General features: G+C 35.6%; 1 protein-coding gene across 18 annotated transcripts in view; it reads left to right on the top strand.

Annotated features, from left to right (window-relative positions):
* GPHN (gephyrin) overlaps window positions 1–19,549 on the top strand; it is a 635,492-nt gene that overhangs the window by 603,587 nt on the left and 12,356 nt on the right. For all 18 annotated transcript variants that reach the window (XM_086709482.1, XM_086709484.1, XM_086709476.1 and 15 more), the window contains 3 exons: window positions 10,178–10,251; window positions 14,733–14,797; window positions 18,589–18,692. In XM_086709482.1, coding sequence (XP_086565608.1) covers window positions 10,178–10,251; window positions 14,733–14,797; window positions 18,589–18,692 — 243 coding nt within the window. The remainder of the gene's footprint in view (window positions 1–10,177; window positions 10,252–14,732; window positions 14,798–18,588; window positions 18,693–19,549) is intronic.

The following is a 19,549-nucleotide window of genomic DNA, read 5'->3' as shown; positions in this document are numbered from 1 at the left end:
TCAGATTACATCCAAGAATGAAAGTGTTGAAGTGTGGGTAGGTATTCTCCTTATAGCAGACAGATGGCTAGGTTAGTCTTAGCATCTCACAGAAGTCCTTAGCCCCAGGTGGAGCAAATTGCTGCAGACCTCTTTTGAGATCACAAAGGCCAGGGCTGAAGTCTGCATTGTCATAGAGCTATAAGAAATAATTTTCAGCCTGTCTGTTTTCATTACCATCAAACTCCCTGTGGTAACACAAGAGCAAACCCTGAAGTTAAGAGTACTTAATGTTAGGGCACCTGGGTGTCTCAGTCGGTTAAGTCTCCAACTTTGGCAGGTCATGGTCTCATGGTTTGTGAGGTAGAGCCCCGCATCGTGCTCTGTGCTGACAGCTCAGAGCTTGGAGCCTACTTTGCATTCTGTGTCCCTCTCTCTCTTTCTGCCCCAGCCCTGCTTGTGCTCTCTCTTTTTCTTTCAAAAATGAATAAACATTAAAAACAAAAATTTTTTAAAAGAGTACTTAATGTTAAATTTGTTTCCAGGGAGTATTTCATGTATCATTTATCTTGGTTGCAAATGAGCTTAATTATAGAACAATACCTGTTTGACAAACCTGAAGTTTGTCTTCTCCAATATTTCTGAAAGCAACTAGCTTATAACATACATAGGTTTGGCAATTGTGACTCAACTCTGGTAAGGACAGAACACTTCTCAACCTTAACCTTCTTATTACTGCTCACAAATATGTGATTTTTCCTAGGGACTTAAAAATAAAGAAGCAATATAGTAAAGCACATTGGTTTTATTTATTTTACTATCTGTATGGTAAAATACTTACACTAAACCTTTAGTTTACTAGGGAGGAGATTTTAGGAACTAGGCATCCCGTAGTATTCCATGGGAGCTAATAACTGTCCTTTCTTCCTCCTTGAGTGAGAATGAGACAAAAAAGGAACTGGGAAGAAAGACATAAAGCCTAAGTGCTGCAGACTCCTGCCAACCTTCTAGTTGCCAAAAAAGAATTTCAGTTGTACTCAGTGTCAGGAGGAAAGAAAAGCATAAGAAACAGAACATCTGCTTCAGCCCAAGGGCTAAGCCTGAAAACCAGTCGCTGAAAAGGCAGGGAGGTCAAGGAAAGATCCAAAAAGCATTATGTAACAAGCATGAATCTTGTGTGCAGAAACTCAGGTATGCAAGAAATTTATTTACTTGATTCAACTTAAATCCTACTATGAGCACCTATGCTACAGAAGAGGCAAGAAATTTTATGAAGCCATTATGGAACTCACCCACTCCAAGGATTATGCCAAGAAACCGTAAAGGGCTTAAGAGGCCAACAGCAGATCAGGAAGACACATGTGGTCACCAGTCTGCACCGGATACACCTAGAGCATCTCTCTAGTGCCATTAGGTCTCAGTTATTTGCTCCTTTGGGACTTGCTAGACACACTGGGATCATGGGGAAGCTGGGAGCCTTAGGGCAAGGGGAAGGAGCTCCTAATGCTTGTGAGACCCACAGACCTCAATCCTCTTCTCAGCCAAGAAAAAGTGGCTCTTCCACAGTTGCTTCCCTCAAAATCTTTTCCTATTTCCACCTCCCTCTGCCCCCAAGTGTTTACTTTTGTAAAATACTGACAATTTCAAGTACATAGTATCTGCTTTTTGCTATGAAAACTAAAGAATTTATATGCATTACTATGCAGAGTACTATACAGTCAGTTAAGCCTCCAACTCTTGGTTTTGGCTCACGTCATGATCTCACAGTTCGTGAGATTGAGCCTGCGTCAGACTCCACACTGTCAGCACAGAGCCTGCTTGGGATTCTCTTTCCCTCACTTTCTGCCTCTCCCCCATACTTGCTGTCTCTTTCTCTCTCTCTCAAAATAAATTAATAAACATTTTTAAAAGAATGATTACATCACTATAAATTTTTCACAACCTACAGGATTGTAAAATAGCTCAAAGACAATGAAAGGCACAGATAACCAAGGAGGATACACTGCACTGGACACCCAGTAATTTTTTTTTTTTTTTTTTTTTTTTTGTCTATTTGAAAGTCTCTTAATTTTTTCCTGACAGTGTCTCCCTCCTATCTCATATGATCAAAATAATCATAAAGATCATTATTGATCACCAAAAAAGGCTGGTCTCAAAGGCTTGCCCTGATTATTTAACAGCAAAAGTGTTCATTAACCATATAGGCCTTCTTGACTTTGTTTTGCAAATCTAGAGCCATACAGCAATAGACTATTAAAATTAATCAGTATTCCAAACAAATAAATACAATAAAATTTCACTTATTGTTTATTTCAGTCCTGTGTCATTCTTGTTCTGCTATATTTGGGTTAGCAGTCCGCTTTCATGAAGCCATCTGCTTCTATTCTAAAGAGTCCTGGGACTCCTGACAGAGTCTACTGGTACTATATAAAAGTTATCTCAGCTGTATCACCTCAGGTGCCTGTACCCAAGAGACTATTCTTTGAAGTGTCAGAAGTTCAAATTGAAGTGTCGGAAGGTCCTTTTCCCTAGTGCTCTGAATCTGTCTTTGTTGCAGGTACAAAAAAAGCAGAGCCTTTAAGCAAGCATTAGAGTAAAACAGAAACTTTCCAAAGATGACAGACACTGTATGGCTGTACTTAATGTGTTGCTGTAACTAATAATTTCAGAATAGAAGATAAGTAAAATTCTCCATTGAGATACAGTATGTAACTATTTCATAAAGGTTTTTATGTGTTCCCGCTGAGAGTGCAAACATATATGGGCAGTAAGGCATTGCCAAATCTCTACACAATTTCTAAACTATTTATATGAACTTCCACATATATGGATCTAACCGTGGGCACACTGAGCATGTCTTCTCAGATATGACAGCAACTCCCCACCCATGAACCTCTTACAATGGTAACATATCGAAGAAACCTAAATCTTTCTAACATATCTTTTTATAAGATGAAAGAAGAAATCTTTGTGATTTTCTAGGGACCCTCTAGGAAATTTCAAAGACAGTTTTAGATGTAAAAGATATTCTGAAATTTTTACCTTTTACTAAATTTAGATCTGATCTTTAGAAGGCAAAATCAAAAGAGCTGTCAAAAAAGAATTGAGTCCTCAATTAAGATAGGATCATGAGGGACGCCTGGGTGGCTCAGTTGATTAAGTGTCCAACTTTGGCTCAGGTCATAATCTCACGATTCGTGAGTTCAAGCCCTGTGGCAGGGTCTATGCTGACAGCTCAAAGCCTTGAGCCTGCTTTGGATTCTGTGTCTCTCTCTCTGCTCCACATCCCCCCCCCCCCCAAATCACTCTCTGTCTCTATCTCTCTCTCAAAAATAAATAAACATTAAAAAAAAACTTTTAAGATAGGATCATGAATACCTGAGAAACAATACTAGTTGCCTAATTTTTCAAAGCAACAATAAAATATTTGGAAATAAGCATAGAAAGTAGCATGATCGTAAAAAATCTTAGCTCATTCATAAATGAGGAAACTTCATTTTTTATTTTTTATTTCTTTTAAAAAAAGGCAAAATAAACATAAAGCACAAAAGGAAGATTACACAAAAAGAATAACCTTTAGTTTCATGGGGAAAACATTAATCACTAAACTAAAGAAATAAGCTCATCAAATTTGAATGAACTTACTAAAATGTTAAAATAGTTCTCAGCTTCATTTCAGACACAGGGATTATAAACCAAGGCAAATAAAAGTGTCTTTCAAAGTTTTGCCCTTTATTATGTTATTTTATATTTTGCAACAAACCGCCACTTTACTTTAGAACAAAGAACAAGGGTCCCTTGACCCTTTAAGTGGGTCTGCAAGGTCAGAACTATTCCTAAGACTTTATCTGAATTTTTTATTCTCTTTCTCTCATAAATGTACAGTGAGTTTTTCGAGTGGCTGTATATTGTGTAATATCTCATCAGACTCAACACAGAAACAAGTAAGAGGATCCAACTGACTTCTATTAAGCCAAATGTTAAAGGAATTGTCAAAATTATAGAACAATGCATAAAAAATAAGTTACTTATATAAACACAACATGACCTTATCATTGCTGTTTCCAAATGAGCCACATTTGTTTTAATATTTTAGTTTTAGTTTCTAATACAGTAACTATCAATAGGCATAACCTACATAAACAAAAGCTCTAGGGATCCATATAAATTTTAATTTAAGAGCATGTAAAGTGTCCTGAGATCAAATATTTTGAGGGCTGGCTGGACTTTAAAAAAAAATACTCTTTTTTCCTTGGAAAACAAAAGAACACACATCGTTATACTTCTCTGTCATTAATGTTACTAGCATAATTATAACCACCCATATTTCATCAAAATGTTTAAGGAAATAACTAATTTTATCTTTCACAGTGAAAACTAGATAATTGAGAAATCATATGTAGGCATTTGAGAAGACTAGCAAAGTTCATAAACACACAGACTATAACTTTCTACAGCCACATGCATCCTTTCTGTACTTTCCTGATGTAGTACAGATGAACAAACATATTAATTAACATGACCTAAAGATATAGCTTCTCCCTAGCATATAAAAGTAAGAAACAAAGTATATTAACTTTCAAACAAAAGTGTGGATGGTACCCAACTTATGGTAGTTCAACCTAATGAATTTTCAACTTTACAATGGTGCAAAAGTGATGCACATTAGTAGAAACCAGACTTCAAATTTTGAATTTTGATCTTTTCCCAGCCTAGCAATATGCAGGGCAATACTCTGTCGTGATTCTGGGCAGCCACAGCAAGTCGCAGCTCACAGTCAGCCACAATCCCAAGGGTAAACAACTGATAAACTTACAACCATCCTGTACCCACACAACCATCCTCTTTTTCACTTTCAGTATAGTATTCAATAAATGACATAAGATATTCAGCACTGTATTATGAAACAGGCTTTACAGAAGGGTTCTGTAATGTAAATGTTCCGAGCACACTTAAGGTAGCTTAGGCTAAGCTGTCATGTTCGGTGGGTTAGCTTTATTAAATGTATTTTCAACTTATGATATTTTCAACTTACAGCAGGTTCAGGAGGTAACTCCATCATGAGTGAAGGAAGACCTGTATATTAACTTAAATTATGCTTAGTTATCAATGACCCAGGATTCTGTCTTACTTAGAAATCATCCAGATGTCTGATGATTATTCATTGATTAAGTTAATTTAATATCAGTTCAATAAGATTTTAAGTTACTTAAAGATCTTGAAAATTATTTTCAAGCTGACATACTACAAACATAATTACTATTGAAATTTAAAGTTTGTCAGGATAAAGAGTCAATTATATTGTACCCAATATTACATTTTTCACATTCTTAAAATATATAGAAATAGCATTAGCTTATTTGATGAATAAACCTATGTAAGTTTAGGGGCGCCTGGGTGGCGCAGTCGGTTAAGCGTCCAACTTCAGCCAGGTCACGATCTCGCGGTCCGGGAGTTCGAGCCCCGCGTCAGGCTCTGGGCTGATGGCTCGGAGCCTGGAGCCTGTTTCCGATTCTGTGTCTCCCTCTCTCTCTGCCCCTCCCCCGTTCATGCTCTGTCTCTCTCTGTTCCAAAAATAAATAAACGTTGAAAACAAAAATTAAAAAAAAAAAAAAAAAAAAGAACAACCTATTAAGTTTAGGAAAAACAAACCCAAGCAAAATAAAAAATATTTGCCTAATTATACTTAACATTGATAAATAAGAAAAAGAACATTGGTGGGTTTTCTTAATAACTAAAACTTATCTCATTTGCTAAAGATTTACCTTAACTTGTGATCTTTGATTCTTAAAATTATAAGAATACCTTTTAATGTAGCTGATTTAAAATATGTTAAATTTTCTTCTAGCCTGATAATTTTAGGAATATTCTATTTATATAAGCAGTTATTTATCTAAGTCCATCAGAACAGAGCACCTTTTAATTTAAGAGACAATATAATTGTTTTGGTATGTTTGTCTTCTTCCTCCTGGTAAAGCAAACTTTACTGTGGCCCTAAGATGGGGGCTCTTTTCTCTAGATCCTGCTAAAACTGGAGAGTTGGGGATGAGAGGCTCTTGGATTGCCCCTTCCAACACCTCCATCACATTCAGACTCAGATGAATAATAATCTTGTTTATCATCAGTTTTCTACAGCTTAAATTTTCTCAAGATTTCAGTTTAATTCCAGTTAGTTAACACAGAGTGTTGTATTAGTTTCAGGTGTACAATGTAGTAATTCATCATTTCTGTACATCATCCTGTGCTCGTCATAAGTGCACTCCTTAATCCCTATCACCTATTTCACCCATTCCCTCCTCCTCCCCTCTGGGAACCATCAGTTTGGTCTGTATAATTAAGAGTCTCTCTCTCTCTCTCTCTCTCTCTCTCTCTCTCTCTCCCTCTCTCTCCCTCCCTCCCTCCCTCCCTCCATCCCTCTCTCTCTCTCCCCCACTCAATCCCTCCCATTTTTCCCCTTTGTTGTTTGTTTTGCTTCTTAAATTCCACATATGAGTGAAATCATATGTTATTTGTCTTTCTCTGACTTATTTTGCTTAGCATTATACTGTCTAGCTGCATTCATGTTGTTGCAAATGACAAGATTTCATTCTTTTTATAGCTGAATAATATTCCATTTCTAAAGCTTAATTTTTGTAAAATAGCTCAAAGATGATGAAACACACAAATAAGCCAGAAGTTTGTGCTACACTGGACATCCAATAATCTTTGTTGCCCATTTTAAAGTCTTTTGCAACTTGTCTAATGTTGTTTGTTCTTACCTGAGTTGTGGAAAAGGCCTTGCTTCTTCATCCATTCATTTTTCTTCTTCCTATCTGACTCCAGCTTTCAGAATATCAGACAGAAATCCTTGCTGCTTCTATAGGTAGACAAAAACTTAAAAACAATGATGATTCTCAGCCTTTATGGCTATGTCTGGTACAAGCTTTCCCTCTGTCACAGCAAGATTAAGCATTCCTTCATGTTCACAAAGAATGAAAAGGGACATTTTTAACAACAGAGAGGTTTTTTGTTTTCAAGAAAAATAAAATACTTCCATTCATTTAGCAAATATGTAATGAGCATATCTGCTTTCTAAAACTCTGTATCATAACCTTTAAAGCCTACAGGTATAGCTTCTGCCTGTCTCTCCAACCTCATCTTATGCCTCTTTCCTACTCATTGTCTTTTTAGTTCTAGGCACATTCTTTACTGCTTTAGAAGCTTTAGTATGTACTTCCCTCTGCCTGGAAGTATGGCTGAATCCTTCATATGGCTGAATCCTTCTCATCCTCACCACCTCTTTTAAAATGGCCTTTCCTTATCTGCTACCCCACCCAATTATTCTCTATCCTAGTACCTGTTTATTTCTTTCATAGCATGTACCACACTTTATAATTATTTTATTTGTTGCTTTACTTATTTTAGTCTGTCTTCACCAGTAAAACACAACAGAACATCTTTGTGTTCTGTTTATTCTTCTTCACCATTAAATCTCTAGCACATATAGAATCCCTGATGTATAATAGGCACTCAAAAATATTTGTCAAACTAAGAAATGAGTGAATGAAAGGCATGTGCTATTCACTAGGGGTTTGTTATATATACACAAGGTTTCTACGCTTACAAACTGTATAGTCTAGTAAAGTATATATACCAATCATCAGGCAATTGCAGTATAACCTATGTGTGTGATATCAGAAGGACATAGTGTTATAACAGCACATAAGGTCTGGAGATTTTTGCTCCTACTATAATACAGTGGCTTATTTGGACCAAGCTTCCCACCAAGAACAACTATAAAAGCTATATAAATTTTTTAAATTTTTTAAATAAAAAAAAGAGAAGAAAAAGCAGGTGTCTGAAGAGAACAACCGAGGTACCCAGGATTTAAGGCACCAAGATCTCAGAGAAAAGCGAAGGACAGAGATGTAACACTAGAATTCTCTGCCACATTTTTCCTCAAAGCATTTACTAATTCCTAAGCCAGAGGGATGGGGGGAGGTGTAATGGTAGAAGAGGCCAAGAAGCCAACCATAACAGAGTAGATAAGAGGCTAAGAAAATAAACAGAATTTTAGCAGTCTTAGTTCAGGGCCTGCAGTGGGGAGGGGCCCTGGCAAATATCTCAGGCTCTTAGTTTAAACCTTTGAAGTGCTCTAGGAATAAGGACGAATAGGAAATATACCAGCCTTAGCAAAGACTGGAATTTTTTAGTCAGAAATATTGTGTAGGTGTGGAAATGCAGAAAGGACTAAAGAACAAAAAGAAGTGTTAATATGTGGGTAAATGTAAATGACTATTGATTGTATAAAATAATAATGTCTTATGAAGTTAAAATTGGTTTGTATATAAATATTATATATTAAATCATAAATGTAGAGTATATGTTTGTATAATATATAGAGAAATATATATAATAGTTATATATATACACACATACATACACTAAATATATACATACTAAATATTATATATACTAAATATTTATATAGAACATATGGTACATTGTAGCCCAAAAAGCAGAGAGGAATAAATGTAGTTAGCATATTTTAAGTCTCATGCATTGTCTGGGAAGTAATAAAAATATCAAATTATAGTATACTATAATAATTCAAGGATGCATATTATAATCTCTAAAATAACCACTAAAATAGGGGACGCCTAGGTGGGTCAGTCAATTAAGCATCCAACTTTGGCTTAGGTCATTATCTTGTGGTTTGTGACTTCGAGCCCCTCATCAGGCTGTGCTGACAGCTCAGAGCCTGGAGCCTGCTTTGGATTGTGTCTCCCTCCCTCTCTGTCTGCCCCTCCCCTGCTTGCACTCTGTCTCTCAAAAATGAATAAACATTAAAAAAAATTAAAATAACCACTAAAATAATAATAAAAAAACTAGTAACTAACAAGCTAATTGAAGAGAAAGAAATTAAAATAACAAAAAAAATGGTGAATTCAAAAGAAGAAAAGATGAAATAAAAACAGAAGTAACAAATAGTAGGGTGATAGTCTTAAACCCAAATGTAGCAGAAATTGTATTAAATGTAAATGGACTAGATCCTCCGATTAAAAATTGTCATCCTGGATTATGAAAAGACAATAAATTGTATCATGGTAATAAAGGGCCCACCTTAAACGGAAAGATACAGCAAACTGAAAGAAAAGATTAGAAAAAAATTGCAATAAAAGATAGCTGGTGTGGCTGTATATGGTGACTTGATCAGATTTGTTTTCAGATCTCTCTTACTACTGTGGGGGGGAATGAATTGGAGGAGGGCAAGACTATTGCCAAGGAGACATATTTCAGTAATCCAGGTGAGATGATGTTGGCTGAGGGTGTGGAGATAGAAGGGAACAGATTTTTAAAATAAAGTATCCTAAGCTTGTACAATATTTAAATTTTAGTAAGTGACTAGACTTACTCTTAGATTAATGAATAGGAAACTCAGCAATAGAGCTAGAGGTTGAGAAATTTTAAAGACTGCAGTTTGTTTTCTTTATGTCTACAAAACCAACCGCATGGCAGTGTTGCCTTTCATTTTCAAAGGTCAGGTTTTGTCAAACCACTGTGGATTGGTTGTAACTTTAAGCTGGTTGTGTTTTTGTTGGCAGAATATACATTTGGAACAATTAAACTCCCTTTACTCTGTTTCAGAGCTCCCTCCCTATTTTTTATTTTAGTTGACTTACTTAGATTTGGCAGTCTGTGGGCAAATGTCCAAGTCTTTCCTCAAGGAATGTGTGCATTATTTTAAGTCCATTAAGTAAAATAATATAGTATACATACATGTGGTTTCCCTGCCCCAGCACAACTTCTTAAGCTTCTTATTTGCTAACATCCTTTCTCAGACATAAAATTCTATATTAAAAGAGAAACAGTAACCTATCAAGTAATGATTTATATGCTAATGTGGTTATTTGGTTTATTATCTAATTGTACTAGAATGTATTTTTTATGAAAGCAGGGACATTGTCTCTTTTGCTCAAGCCCATATCCCCCTGTACCCAGATTAGTACTCAGCATATACCAGGTACTCAATATTGAGAATAAATGAATGACAAGAATGAAGAGATGAAGGAATATTTGTCTTAAGTAAATCAAATTCACTAAAATAAGGTGTTTCTTTTCATTTCAATCTTATAAATTCATTTTATTTTCATTTGAAGTTTTGAAAGTCTGATATTAGAATGTTTGAAAGTAAAGTGATTATTTTTCATATTTGCAGGACTATCTCAAGCAGGTGCTGGACATTGATCTTCATGCTCAGATCCATTTTGGCAGGGTTTTTATGAAACCAGGGTATGAAAATAATCTTGTTATCTCATATATGGGGTTGGCTTGGCTTGCTTTGACTAACAAAGTTTTAAATGTTTTCTTTTTACATTTTCTATTATGGATTATTTATTCTAATAAAAAAAATAGTATTAGAATTCCTTGCATCAGTGTAGCGCCTACCTGAAATGGGAATTCATCTTCTTTATGAGTCACTGGGTTTATTATAAACAAAGCAAAGCAATTTTCCAAACCTTTTCTCTGTAGTTCCCATGTCTAGTTCCTTCTTTCTCTTTTTCTCTTTCTCTCCATACTGCTGCTTTCTCTCCTTTCAAAAACATTTTAGTATGAAAATTCTCAAAATGCACAAAAATAAGGAGTACAGTGAAACCCCCGTGTACCCATCACCTAGCTTCAGTAACTATCACCATTTTCCCAGACTGTTTTATCAATCCTCCCTTCCCTTTTTGAGAGGACAGAAAGCTAGATTGTTTGTTGGGTTGTTTGTTTGTTTTGGGTTTTTTTTGTTTTTTTATTGCTTTAAAGCAAATTCTACAATGTCATTTTGGTATACATCTCAAATAATAATAACGATAACAGCAGCATTCTCTTGTGTAATCACAGTGGTATTCTTACCTAACAAAATAAATAAGAGTATCTTAATATCATCTAATACCCTGATCATATTCAAAATTCTCCCAAATGTTAAGAAAAAGAATGTCTTTGGGGAGCCTTGATGGCTCAGTTGGTTGAACATCCAACTCCTGATTTTGGCTCAGGTTATGATCCCAGGGTTGTGGGATTAAGCCCCATATCGGGCTCTGTGCTGAGTGTAGAGCCTGCTTAAGATTCACGCTCTCTCTCTCTCTCTCTCTCTCTCTGTCTCTCTCTTTCTCTCCCTTTCTCCCATTCTCCCTTTCTCTGCCCCTGTCCCCAGCTCGTATTCTCTCTCTGTCTCTCAAAATAAAAAAAATAAATTAAAAAAAAGAGAGAATGCCTTCTTACATGCTTTATTTGAATTAGAATTCATCAGTTCCACAAGCTGTATTTGGTTACTAAATCTGTATTGAATAAGAACATTTACCTCTACCCTCCTTTTTCATGCCATTGACTTGCTGAAGAAACTGAATCATTTGTCCTAACAAATGGATTTGGCTAATGGCTCCGTTGTGGTGGTGGTGGTGAACTTGTTCTGCTCTCTTTCCAGTATGTTGTATGGACTAGAAGTTAGATCTAAAAGCTTGATTAGATTCAGATTCAATTTTTCTTCCCTTTGCAAAAATACTTCATAAGTACTCTTTCATACTGCTTCTTACCACCTCCTGGGAAAAAGAAGAATAACCACATACCAAGATCTGGCACATCTCCTAAAGCTAATAACTCCCTAAGGAAAGGCTGATGGAGGTTCTGTAATCAGTTATAAATCCTCAAAGAATGCCAAACAATGGTGTTGATGAAAATGTGTGGCCATGTCTTTAAGCAATAGTTTGCCTGTTCAGACCTGTTACTCTATAAACTTTTCCTTCCCCATTCAAAGGCTTCAGTGTAGAGGTGAGCATTCAAATTCTAGCACACCTCCATGCTGTCAGGGACAACAGTAATTATGCTTTCGTTTCAGAATTATACTCTGATGGGTATTCATGTGAACCCTAAGAGAGAGTAGAGGTGAGACATCAGTTGTTAGGAGTGAGCTATGGGAACATCATAAATTTCAGAAACCTTTTTTAAGTATAAAGGCATCCCTCCTCAACTCCCCGATTTATTGGTTACCTCTCATCAGGTCTAGGATTAGGCTTTATCACCATGATTTTACCATTTAAGTATGAAGTTAAGATTAACCCTAAAGTCTTCTCCACAATTTGATAGAATGTAAAATTCCTGGTATTATATTTCTGTAGTTGCCCCAATATGGCTACTGCTAACAAAGTCCTTTTATTATTGAGACTATTGAATTTGAATCATTCTCATTAAGAATATTTTGTCTTAAGTAAATATTATTATGTTGTGAGTGCACAGGCATTTTTTCCCATCCCTGTAGGCAGTACTAATTTGATTAGAATACAGAGGACATCCCAAAAGCATGTCAGTGTGCTTCTCAGTAATCTCAAAAATTGAATTGACTGTTCTTTTTGTAGTGAGAAAGAAGCTGATATTAGTTGCCCTCACCTCTAGAGGAGAATTATTTGTAATATCTATTATTTAAGTCAATCTCAGCACCTGTGATGTATAATTTTGATACTATTTTATTTTCAGTTTATCTTTTTACCACTTCAACTTAACGCTCTCATCAGTTCCTAACATTTATTCTCCTCCCTTAAAGTCATAACACTCTGCGACCTCAGTCATTGTATAAATGCTGTTACATTCTGATCTCAAGAGGAGAACTGAACAATAGGTGCTGAGTTAGAAGGAAATGGCTTACCAGAACTTAAACAAAAGCTTCACAGTCTTGTAATAGGACACTCATGATAGCAGTGCATGATAAAATGTTTTGTTGTAATGGAATGCTTTTTAAATGAGTACCTTTAGAGAAATCACAGTACCTGTCTGCAAGATGTAAAAGATAATTTAAATTGGCTTTAAATACAGTAGAAGGAAAGTATTATGCATTCCCTCCTCACTCTTATTATGTGTGTTAGTTTGCTATAATAAAATAGTTTAGAAGTTTAAGTGGGCTTCCTTTTACTTGGCCAGAATTTATACTTGTCTAAAGATAAGAATTTAAAAGTAATTGCTCCTTAATAGTAGAACAAGAAGTATAAAAAGCTCAAGAACAATTTAGCTTTGCTCTTCCCACATACAGTACATTAAGAATGTAATTAACCTCTTTCATTTTAGACACAGAGATATTCAAAAAGACATTTGAAGTATTACCAATCAGGACTACGAATCACAATTCTATGGGTCGTCTACAGTGAACATAGCTGTTGCCAGGAGTGTATCTTGGAAATTATTTTCATCACATAGTAACAGTCATTGCCAAATAACCTATTCATAAATTGGTATGATAATGTAATCTAGTTTTTTCTAAAATACAGCCAAGAATCAGGAAATAAGCAAAAAGGGCCTCAGAGTAGCCAAAAATAGATGTTACATAGTACACATACTAACACTTCACAGTAGACCCTCTGAGAGCCTTGTCCAATTATGAGCCATAAAATTAAAAGAATCTTGGTTCAAATCTTTGTTTTCCCATTTAGTAGCTAAGTGATTTGAGCCAAATTTCTTAATCTCTGAGTCTTAGTTTCCTCATCTATAAAATGGGATGATACCTGTTACTTCATGGGATTGTTGTGAAAGTTAAATGAAATAATGGATGTAATGCATAGATGTTTCTTTCAAAATAATAACATTACTATTATTTTTATCATTCTGACAATATAATTATTACTAATCCTCTCTGGTTCCTAAACCTAAAGCCAGCTTTAAGGGACAAGATGATGGAGCCTAGCATGAAGGGGAGCCACAGAAAAAAACTAAGGGAAAAGAGACAAGAACCTCAGTGTGTGGGATGAAGTTATGGTTTATAGGTGAAAACAATGCACAATATACCCTTGTGACCCTACATCACTGTAGGATAGCAGAGTAGAATAAGTTAATAATGATAGTTGTGAATCATCAAAAAAATGTTAATGTTCATTATATTATTGCAAAAGCTAATAATGAGTGATCCATTTTTGAAAGACAAAGTTGCAAAAATAATAAAAATGATTTAGGTACTGAAAGAGATAATTTTTCAACTATATGGAAATTTTAACATTTCCTAATGATTCTACATTACTCAAGTTTCATTAATATAAGGAAATCTTAGCTAAAAGTTTATATAAAGCATAATCAATAGAAAAAAATATCACTATTCTTGACTGCCTGTCCACTCTATGCCACTTACACTCAGCCCTCTCCCACACCCCCATGATCAGGATTCATGTCAGAATCTTGAGGAAGTATAATTTATAAATATTTTTAAATTAATAGTTTTGTTCTAGTCATGGTATTTTATTTATTTTGACATTTCAAAAAAATCCCTTCATAAAAAGCCAGTGTTGTGTTTATTGCTGAGTATAGTTTTAAATGGTTGAGGAGTACTCATCTTGAACAACAGGCAGTTATCTGATAGACTATCACCAGCTAGTCTTGCAGTAATAAGAATGATTGTTGTAGATCTCCAGCAAAAATAGTATGGACATTATCAACTAGAAGGGTAGAGAAACTCCAGGATTTGAGATACACTTCTCTGGCACTAGCAGGAAATGGAAAAAAAAAAAAAAAAAAAAGCTACAGAAAACCAGGAAGTTTGGTTACTTGAAAATAAAGATGCTAAAAATAAATTAATGTAAATGCTTTTGAAACAATTCATGGTATAAAGGTTTAAAGAAGAGTCAACAGAAAGGTATTTTTATATGATAAATACTCTATATGGAAATCCACATAGCAAGAAAACTGGAGTACTTAATTTACTTGTCACATTACTTAGCAGCCCCTAACAAATGATCTCTTTCATTCTCTAGCCTGCCAACAACATTTGCAACCTTGGATATTGATGGTGTAAGAAAAATAATCTTTGCACTACCAGGTAAGAATAGTTGAAACAGTTTCTTTTGCTTTTCCTATAAAAATGATCAAAATCATTCTGAAACCCAGGTGACCAGTTCCTTATCAGAGCACTCCATTTGGAATCTGAAAGACCTGGGCTCAAGACCCAGCTTTACTTACTGTATGACCTTGGGCAAATCACTTACACTTTTTGAAGCTGTTTCTTCATCTATACAATGGGCTAAAGCCTACTTTGTATGATTGGTGTAAAAGTCAAATTAGATAGTATCTTTCAAAGTATATCCCAAACCCTAAAATGGTAGCCAAGTGTTAACTGTCACTAGATCTATCTGGGCTACCTGCTTTTCCTTATAAAAAATTGGTCTAAGTTAGCAGTCTAATCACCTCCCATAGCTAGAAGTATTGTGTTCATAAGTCCAAAGGGCCTTGAATCACCCATGAAAGTAAATGGTAAACAAAAAAAAAAAAAAAAAAAAAATACAAAGCTGGCTTTTGTTCTTGCCAGATTTGTACTGGGATGGGGCAGGCAACATGGAATGAGGGGTTTCTCAGCCAAACCCCAGGCATCATCAGTCTGACCATATCACTGTCCCCCATCCTCGCTCCCGTGTGAACAGAAACTCACATGTTCAGACAGTAGAAAAAGCGAAGTGGTTCCGTTTATAAAGACTTTCAGTCAGTTTTTTATTGATTTTTGGCTTGCAGTTAAAGCCATGCTTTTAAAGTCATTACCAATCTTGATAAATTCTAAAGCAGTTTAGAGGTTTTGTGTATCTACTTGTTATTTTTTCCAGCTTTTAAAATTATCCTCTGATCTGTAGCAGCATCCTATTCTCTATGTTTTCGGACAGATTCCTTCAGAAAATAACCTGCTTATTCCTTTCAGATGCACAAATCTGGTGACTTTGGGATACTTATCTGCTTTTGATAGTAAATGAATCTCAAAATAGAGTATAAGGAAAGGAAGACAGGCAGAAAATTTTGAAAAGCATTTTTTGGAGTTTTGAATTTTGAAAGCATTTCTAAAGCTCCTATCTATAAGCATAAAAGATTAGGTTTATATCCTACAGGAAATGTTAAGAGAGAAGACTGTTAAGTAAAGTAGTCCTCAAATGTATCTGTAGTAAAAACTCCTTAGGGCCTTTAAGGTATGTATGCTCAGATCCTCTGGAAAAATGTGATTCTCTTCCTAGCTTCATTTTGCCTAGAAAAGACTGTTACTTTGTCTACAGAAGACAGGACTTGCCCTATAGACAAAGAATTATGCTGGGAGCCTACTTTGCCTTTACTTATGAACTATTGTTCATCTGCCGAAGAAGTTATAATTAAATAACCTATTTTCAAATTGCTACTTTCATTTGAAATTTTCTCAGCCCAGCCTCAGTGAACCAAAAGAGGGCAGCAACAACCCAGATGTTCAGATTGTGGAATCAGTAAAGTGGTTCCTTTTAAAAGGATTTTAAAATTCATGATTGTATTTCTGCTTTTCTGAAGGCTGCACATTTAAAACTGTTACTAATCTTGATAACTTTGTTTGTTTGTTTGTTTGTTTTGAAGAGAGAGAGAGAGAGACAGCATGAGCAGGAGAGAAGGAGGAGTAGAGAGAGAGGGAGACACAGAATCTGAAACAGGCTCCAGGCTACAAGCTGTCAGCACAGTGCCCATTGTGGCTCAAACTCACAAACTGTGAGATATTGACCTGAACCGAAGTTGAACATTTAACCAACTGAGCCACCAGGAGCTCCTAATCTTGATAACTTTTAAAGCAGTTTAAAAGATTGATGTAGGGGCGCCTGGGTGGCTCAGTCGGTTGAGCGTCCAACTTCAGCTCAGGTCACGATCTCATGGTCTGTGAGTTCGAGCCCCGCGTCAGGCTCTGGGCTGATGGCTCAGAGCCTGGAGCCTGCTTCCAATTCTGTGTCTCCCTCTCTCTCTGCCCCTCCCCCATTCATGCTCTGTCTCTCTCTGTCTCAAAAATAAATAAACGTTAAAAAAAAATTTTTTTTTTAATTTAAAAAAAAATTTGATGTATCTACTTGCCTTTTTTTTTAACTTTTTAAAATTACTGTAATAACATATGTTCACTATAAAAACATTAGAAAATACAGGTAAACATTAAGAAATGTTATTGGTAATCCCTTCCCCCCTACACACAAAATAACCACTATTTGCAATTGTTTGCGATCCATTTTCAATTAGAGTAATTTTATAAAGCAGCAGCATTACAAGAATGCTGTCATCGTTGCTGAACAATAGCTTTTTTCTTTTTTCTTTTTTTTTTGCTTTCCCAGAAACATATTCATCTGTGTATTTTGAGACAGGTGAAAAGCAATTAATTCTCATTAAGAGTCTGCTGTGCTGTTGGGCAAGACAACTCATTTTTCTATTGAAATTATTACTATTACTCATCACTTTTTACAGCTTAAAAAAAATCTATTCTTAACTACTTTTGTGGGTAGAAGAAAATTAAAGGTATGGTTTTAGCTAATAATAGGCTAAACCATTGCCTTTTACTTTGATGATGCAATTAGCAGCACAAGCCAGGCCAAGGGAAACTAAAAATCTAATAGTCGATCCCAAGCCCTCCGCGTACATATACATGCTCGATACCACTGGATTAATGTGTTAGTAAAATTGGAATTTTAGACCCAGGAGGGATATTGAGAGGCATGTAGTCCAAACCTTTCATTTTGGGAAGAGTAAAATTAGATTCAGAAAGGTTTGGAACTCACTCGGGCCGCTCAGTTTATTTAGTTAACAGTACCACACACGAAACGAAATCTGTGATTCTCAGCACAGTCATTTTTTTCATTGCCCACCTTTCTTTCCTTCGAAGTGCATGACCCACCCAGATTTCTTCTTGGAGGGGTACAACTGAATTCTTCAAGTTTTGCTTATAATTTTAAAAGAACTTGGTATTTCTATTAGTCTGCCCAGACTTCCATAACAGACTATCACAGACCAAATGGCTTAAGCAACAGAAATTTATTTTCTCACAGTTCTGGAGACTGGGAGTCTAAGATCAAGATGCCAGCAAGGCTGGTTTCTGTTGAGTCTTTCTTCCTGGTTTGCAAACGGCCAACTTCTCACTGTGTCCTCACATGCCTTTTTTTCTGCGTACATGTGCTCCTGGTGTTTCTCCCTCTTTTTATACGGACACCAGTCTTATTGGATTAGGACCTCATCCTTATGACCTCATTTAACTTTGATTACCTCTTTAAAGGCCCTATTATCTATAAATACAGTCATATTGGGTGTTAAGACTTCAACATATGAATTTGCAAGGGACACAATTCAGCCTATAACAGTATTCCTCTTCAAGTCCTTCTCAGCTTAAATTGTTTAGTTTTATTTTTTTAATTTAAAGAGATTTCTGGGTAGAGGGGGGTTATGGATACATTTCTTTGTGCTTAACATATTTTCTAAATGTTTTTGTACAGAGCTTGTATTACTGTGGCAATTTTAAAATATTTTAAAAATAGCAGGTACAATCTGCTTTAAAACTTACAAAGATTAGTAATGACTTTCAATGTTTAGTTCCCAGGAAATTGGAAATAAAAAACTGTGTTAAACAGTTTCAGGGAATCAGAAGTTTCTGCATTTCACCGGAAGACAAATGTTTATACCTTCTGTGGTATTTGGTTGACTGTAGCTCTTTTCTGGCATCCTTCAGGATTTAAGGTGATTTAGAAGATTAGGAGTTAGTGGTTAGTCACTTCACTCTTTATGATGCCTGAAGGTATAGACAATTGTAATTTTTTGGCAAATTTTTATACGTATACTATAAATAACTGCTTGGTTGACTTTCAGGGAATCCTGTGTCAGCCGTGGTCACCTGCAACCTCTTTGTTGTGCCTGCACTGAGAAAGATGCAGGGCATCTTGGATCCTCGGCCAACCATCATCAAAGCCAGGGTAATGTTTTCTAAATGACAAGGAACCAAAACTGAAGCCTAATAACAATTAAGGATATGATTTTCCAACTGCCCAAAATAAACATCCAGAATTTTGTAATCGTTGTGAGGGAAAATGTAGTTATATTCTCCCTATCATGACAGAAATGGAGGGGAAAGGGTCCCATTTATTCCCAGCCCACATTATTCCACAACTTCTAAAGTAAATAATTTTTTCTGGCAGAATCCATATGGAAGTGGGTATGTAATGATAAAATGGCAAATAGAATGAGACTGGCACTACCCTAAAATAAACCTATACGGAAGGAGGGACAAGAATTCCCTTTCAGCTGTGTAAAGTCACACAGCCGACTGTTTATCTTCTCACTTTTTCCGCAACCTCTCTGATAAATTTTAAACAATTTGGAAAAAGACAAAGGACTAGAAGGAGACTAGCGAGTTAAAATAAAACGTTGACCACATTGTTAGGAAAAGGACAACTAAGCCTAAGAAATTATACTTGGTTAAAAGGCCACTTAGAAATTAGAGTCCCCCTTCTCCACCAACACTACAGTTTGATTTACTACTACTCAACTAATTATGTAACACAATTTCTATATAACTAATAATTAATTCTCTTGGCAATGTGACCTACAGTATCAAACCATTGCTTTTTTTTAAAAGCTTGATTGAGATACAATTGACATACAAAAAATTACATATATATAACATATATATTTTGACGAGACATATGCATATGCCCATATCATCACCACAGTCAAGGTACTAACATATTTATCACCTCCATAAACTTTCTGTGTTCTTTTGTGGTTTTATTTGTTTGATTTGTGGTATGAACATTTAACATGAGAACTATCC

The sequence above is a fragment of the Puma concolor genome, chromosome B3 (genome assembly GCF_028749965.1).
Source record: "Puma concolor isolate L17-30 chromosome B3, mPumCon1.1.hap2, whole genome shotgun sequence".
In the NCBI taxonomy this organism is placed as follows: Eukaryota; Metazoa; Chordata; class Mammalia; order Carnivora; family Felidae; genus Puma; species Puma concolor.
This window is presented reverse-complemented; position numbering and strand designations above follow the sequence as displayed.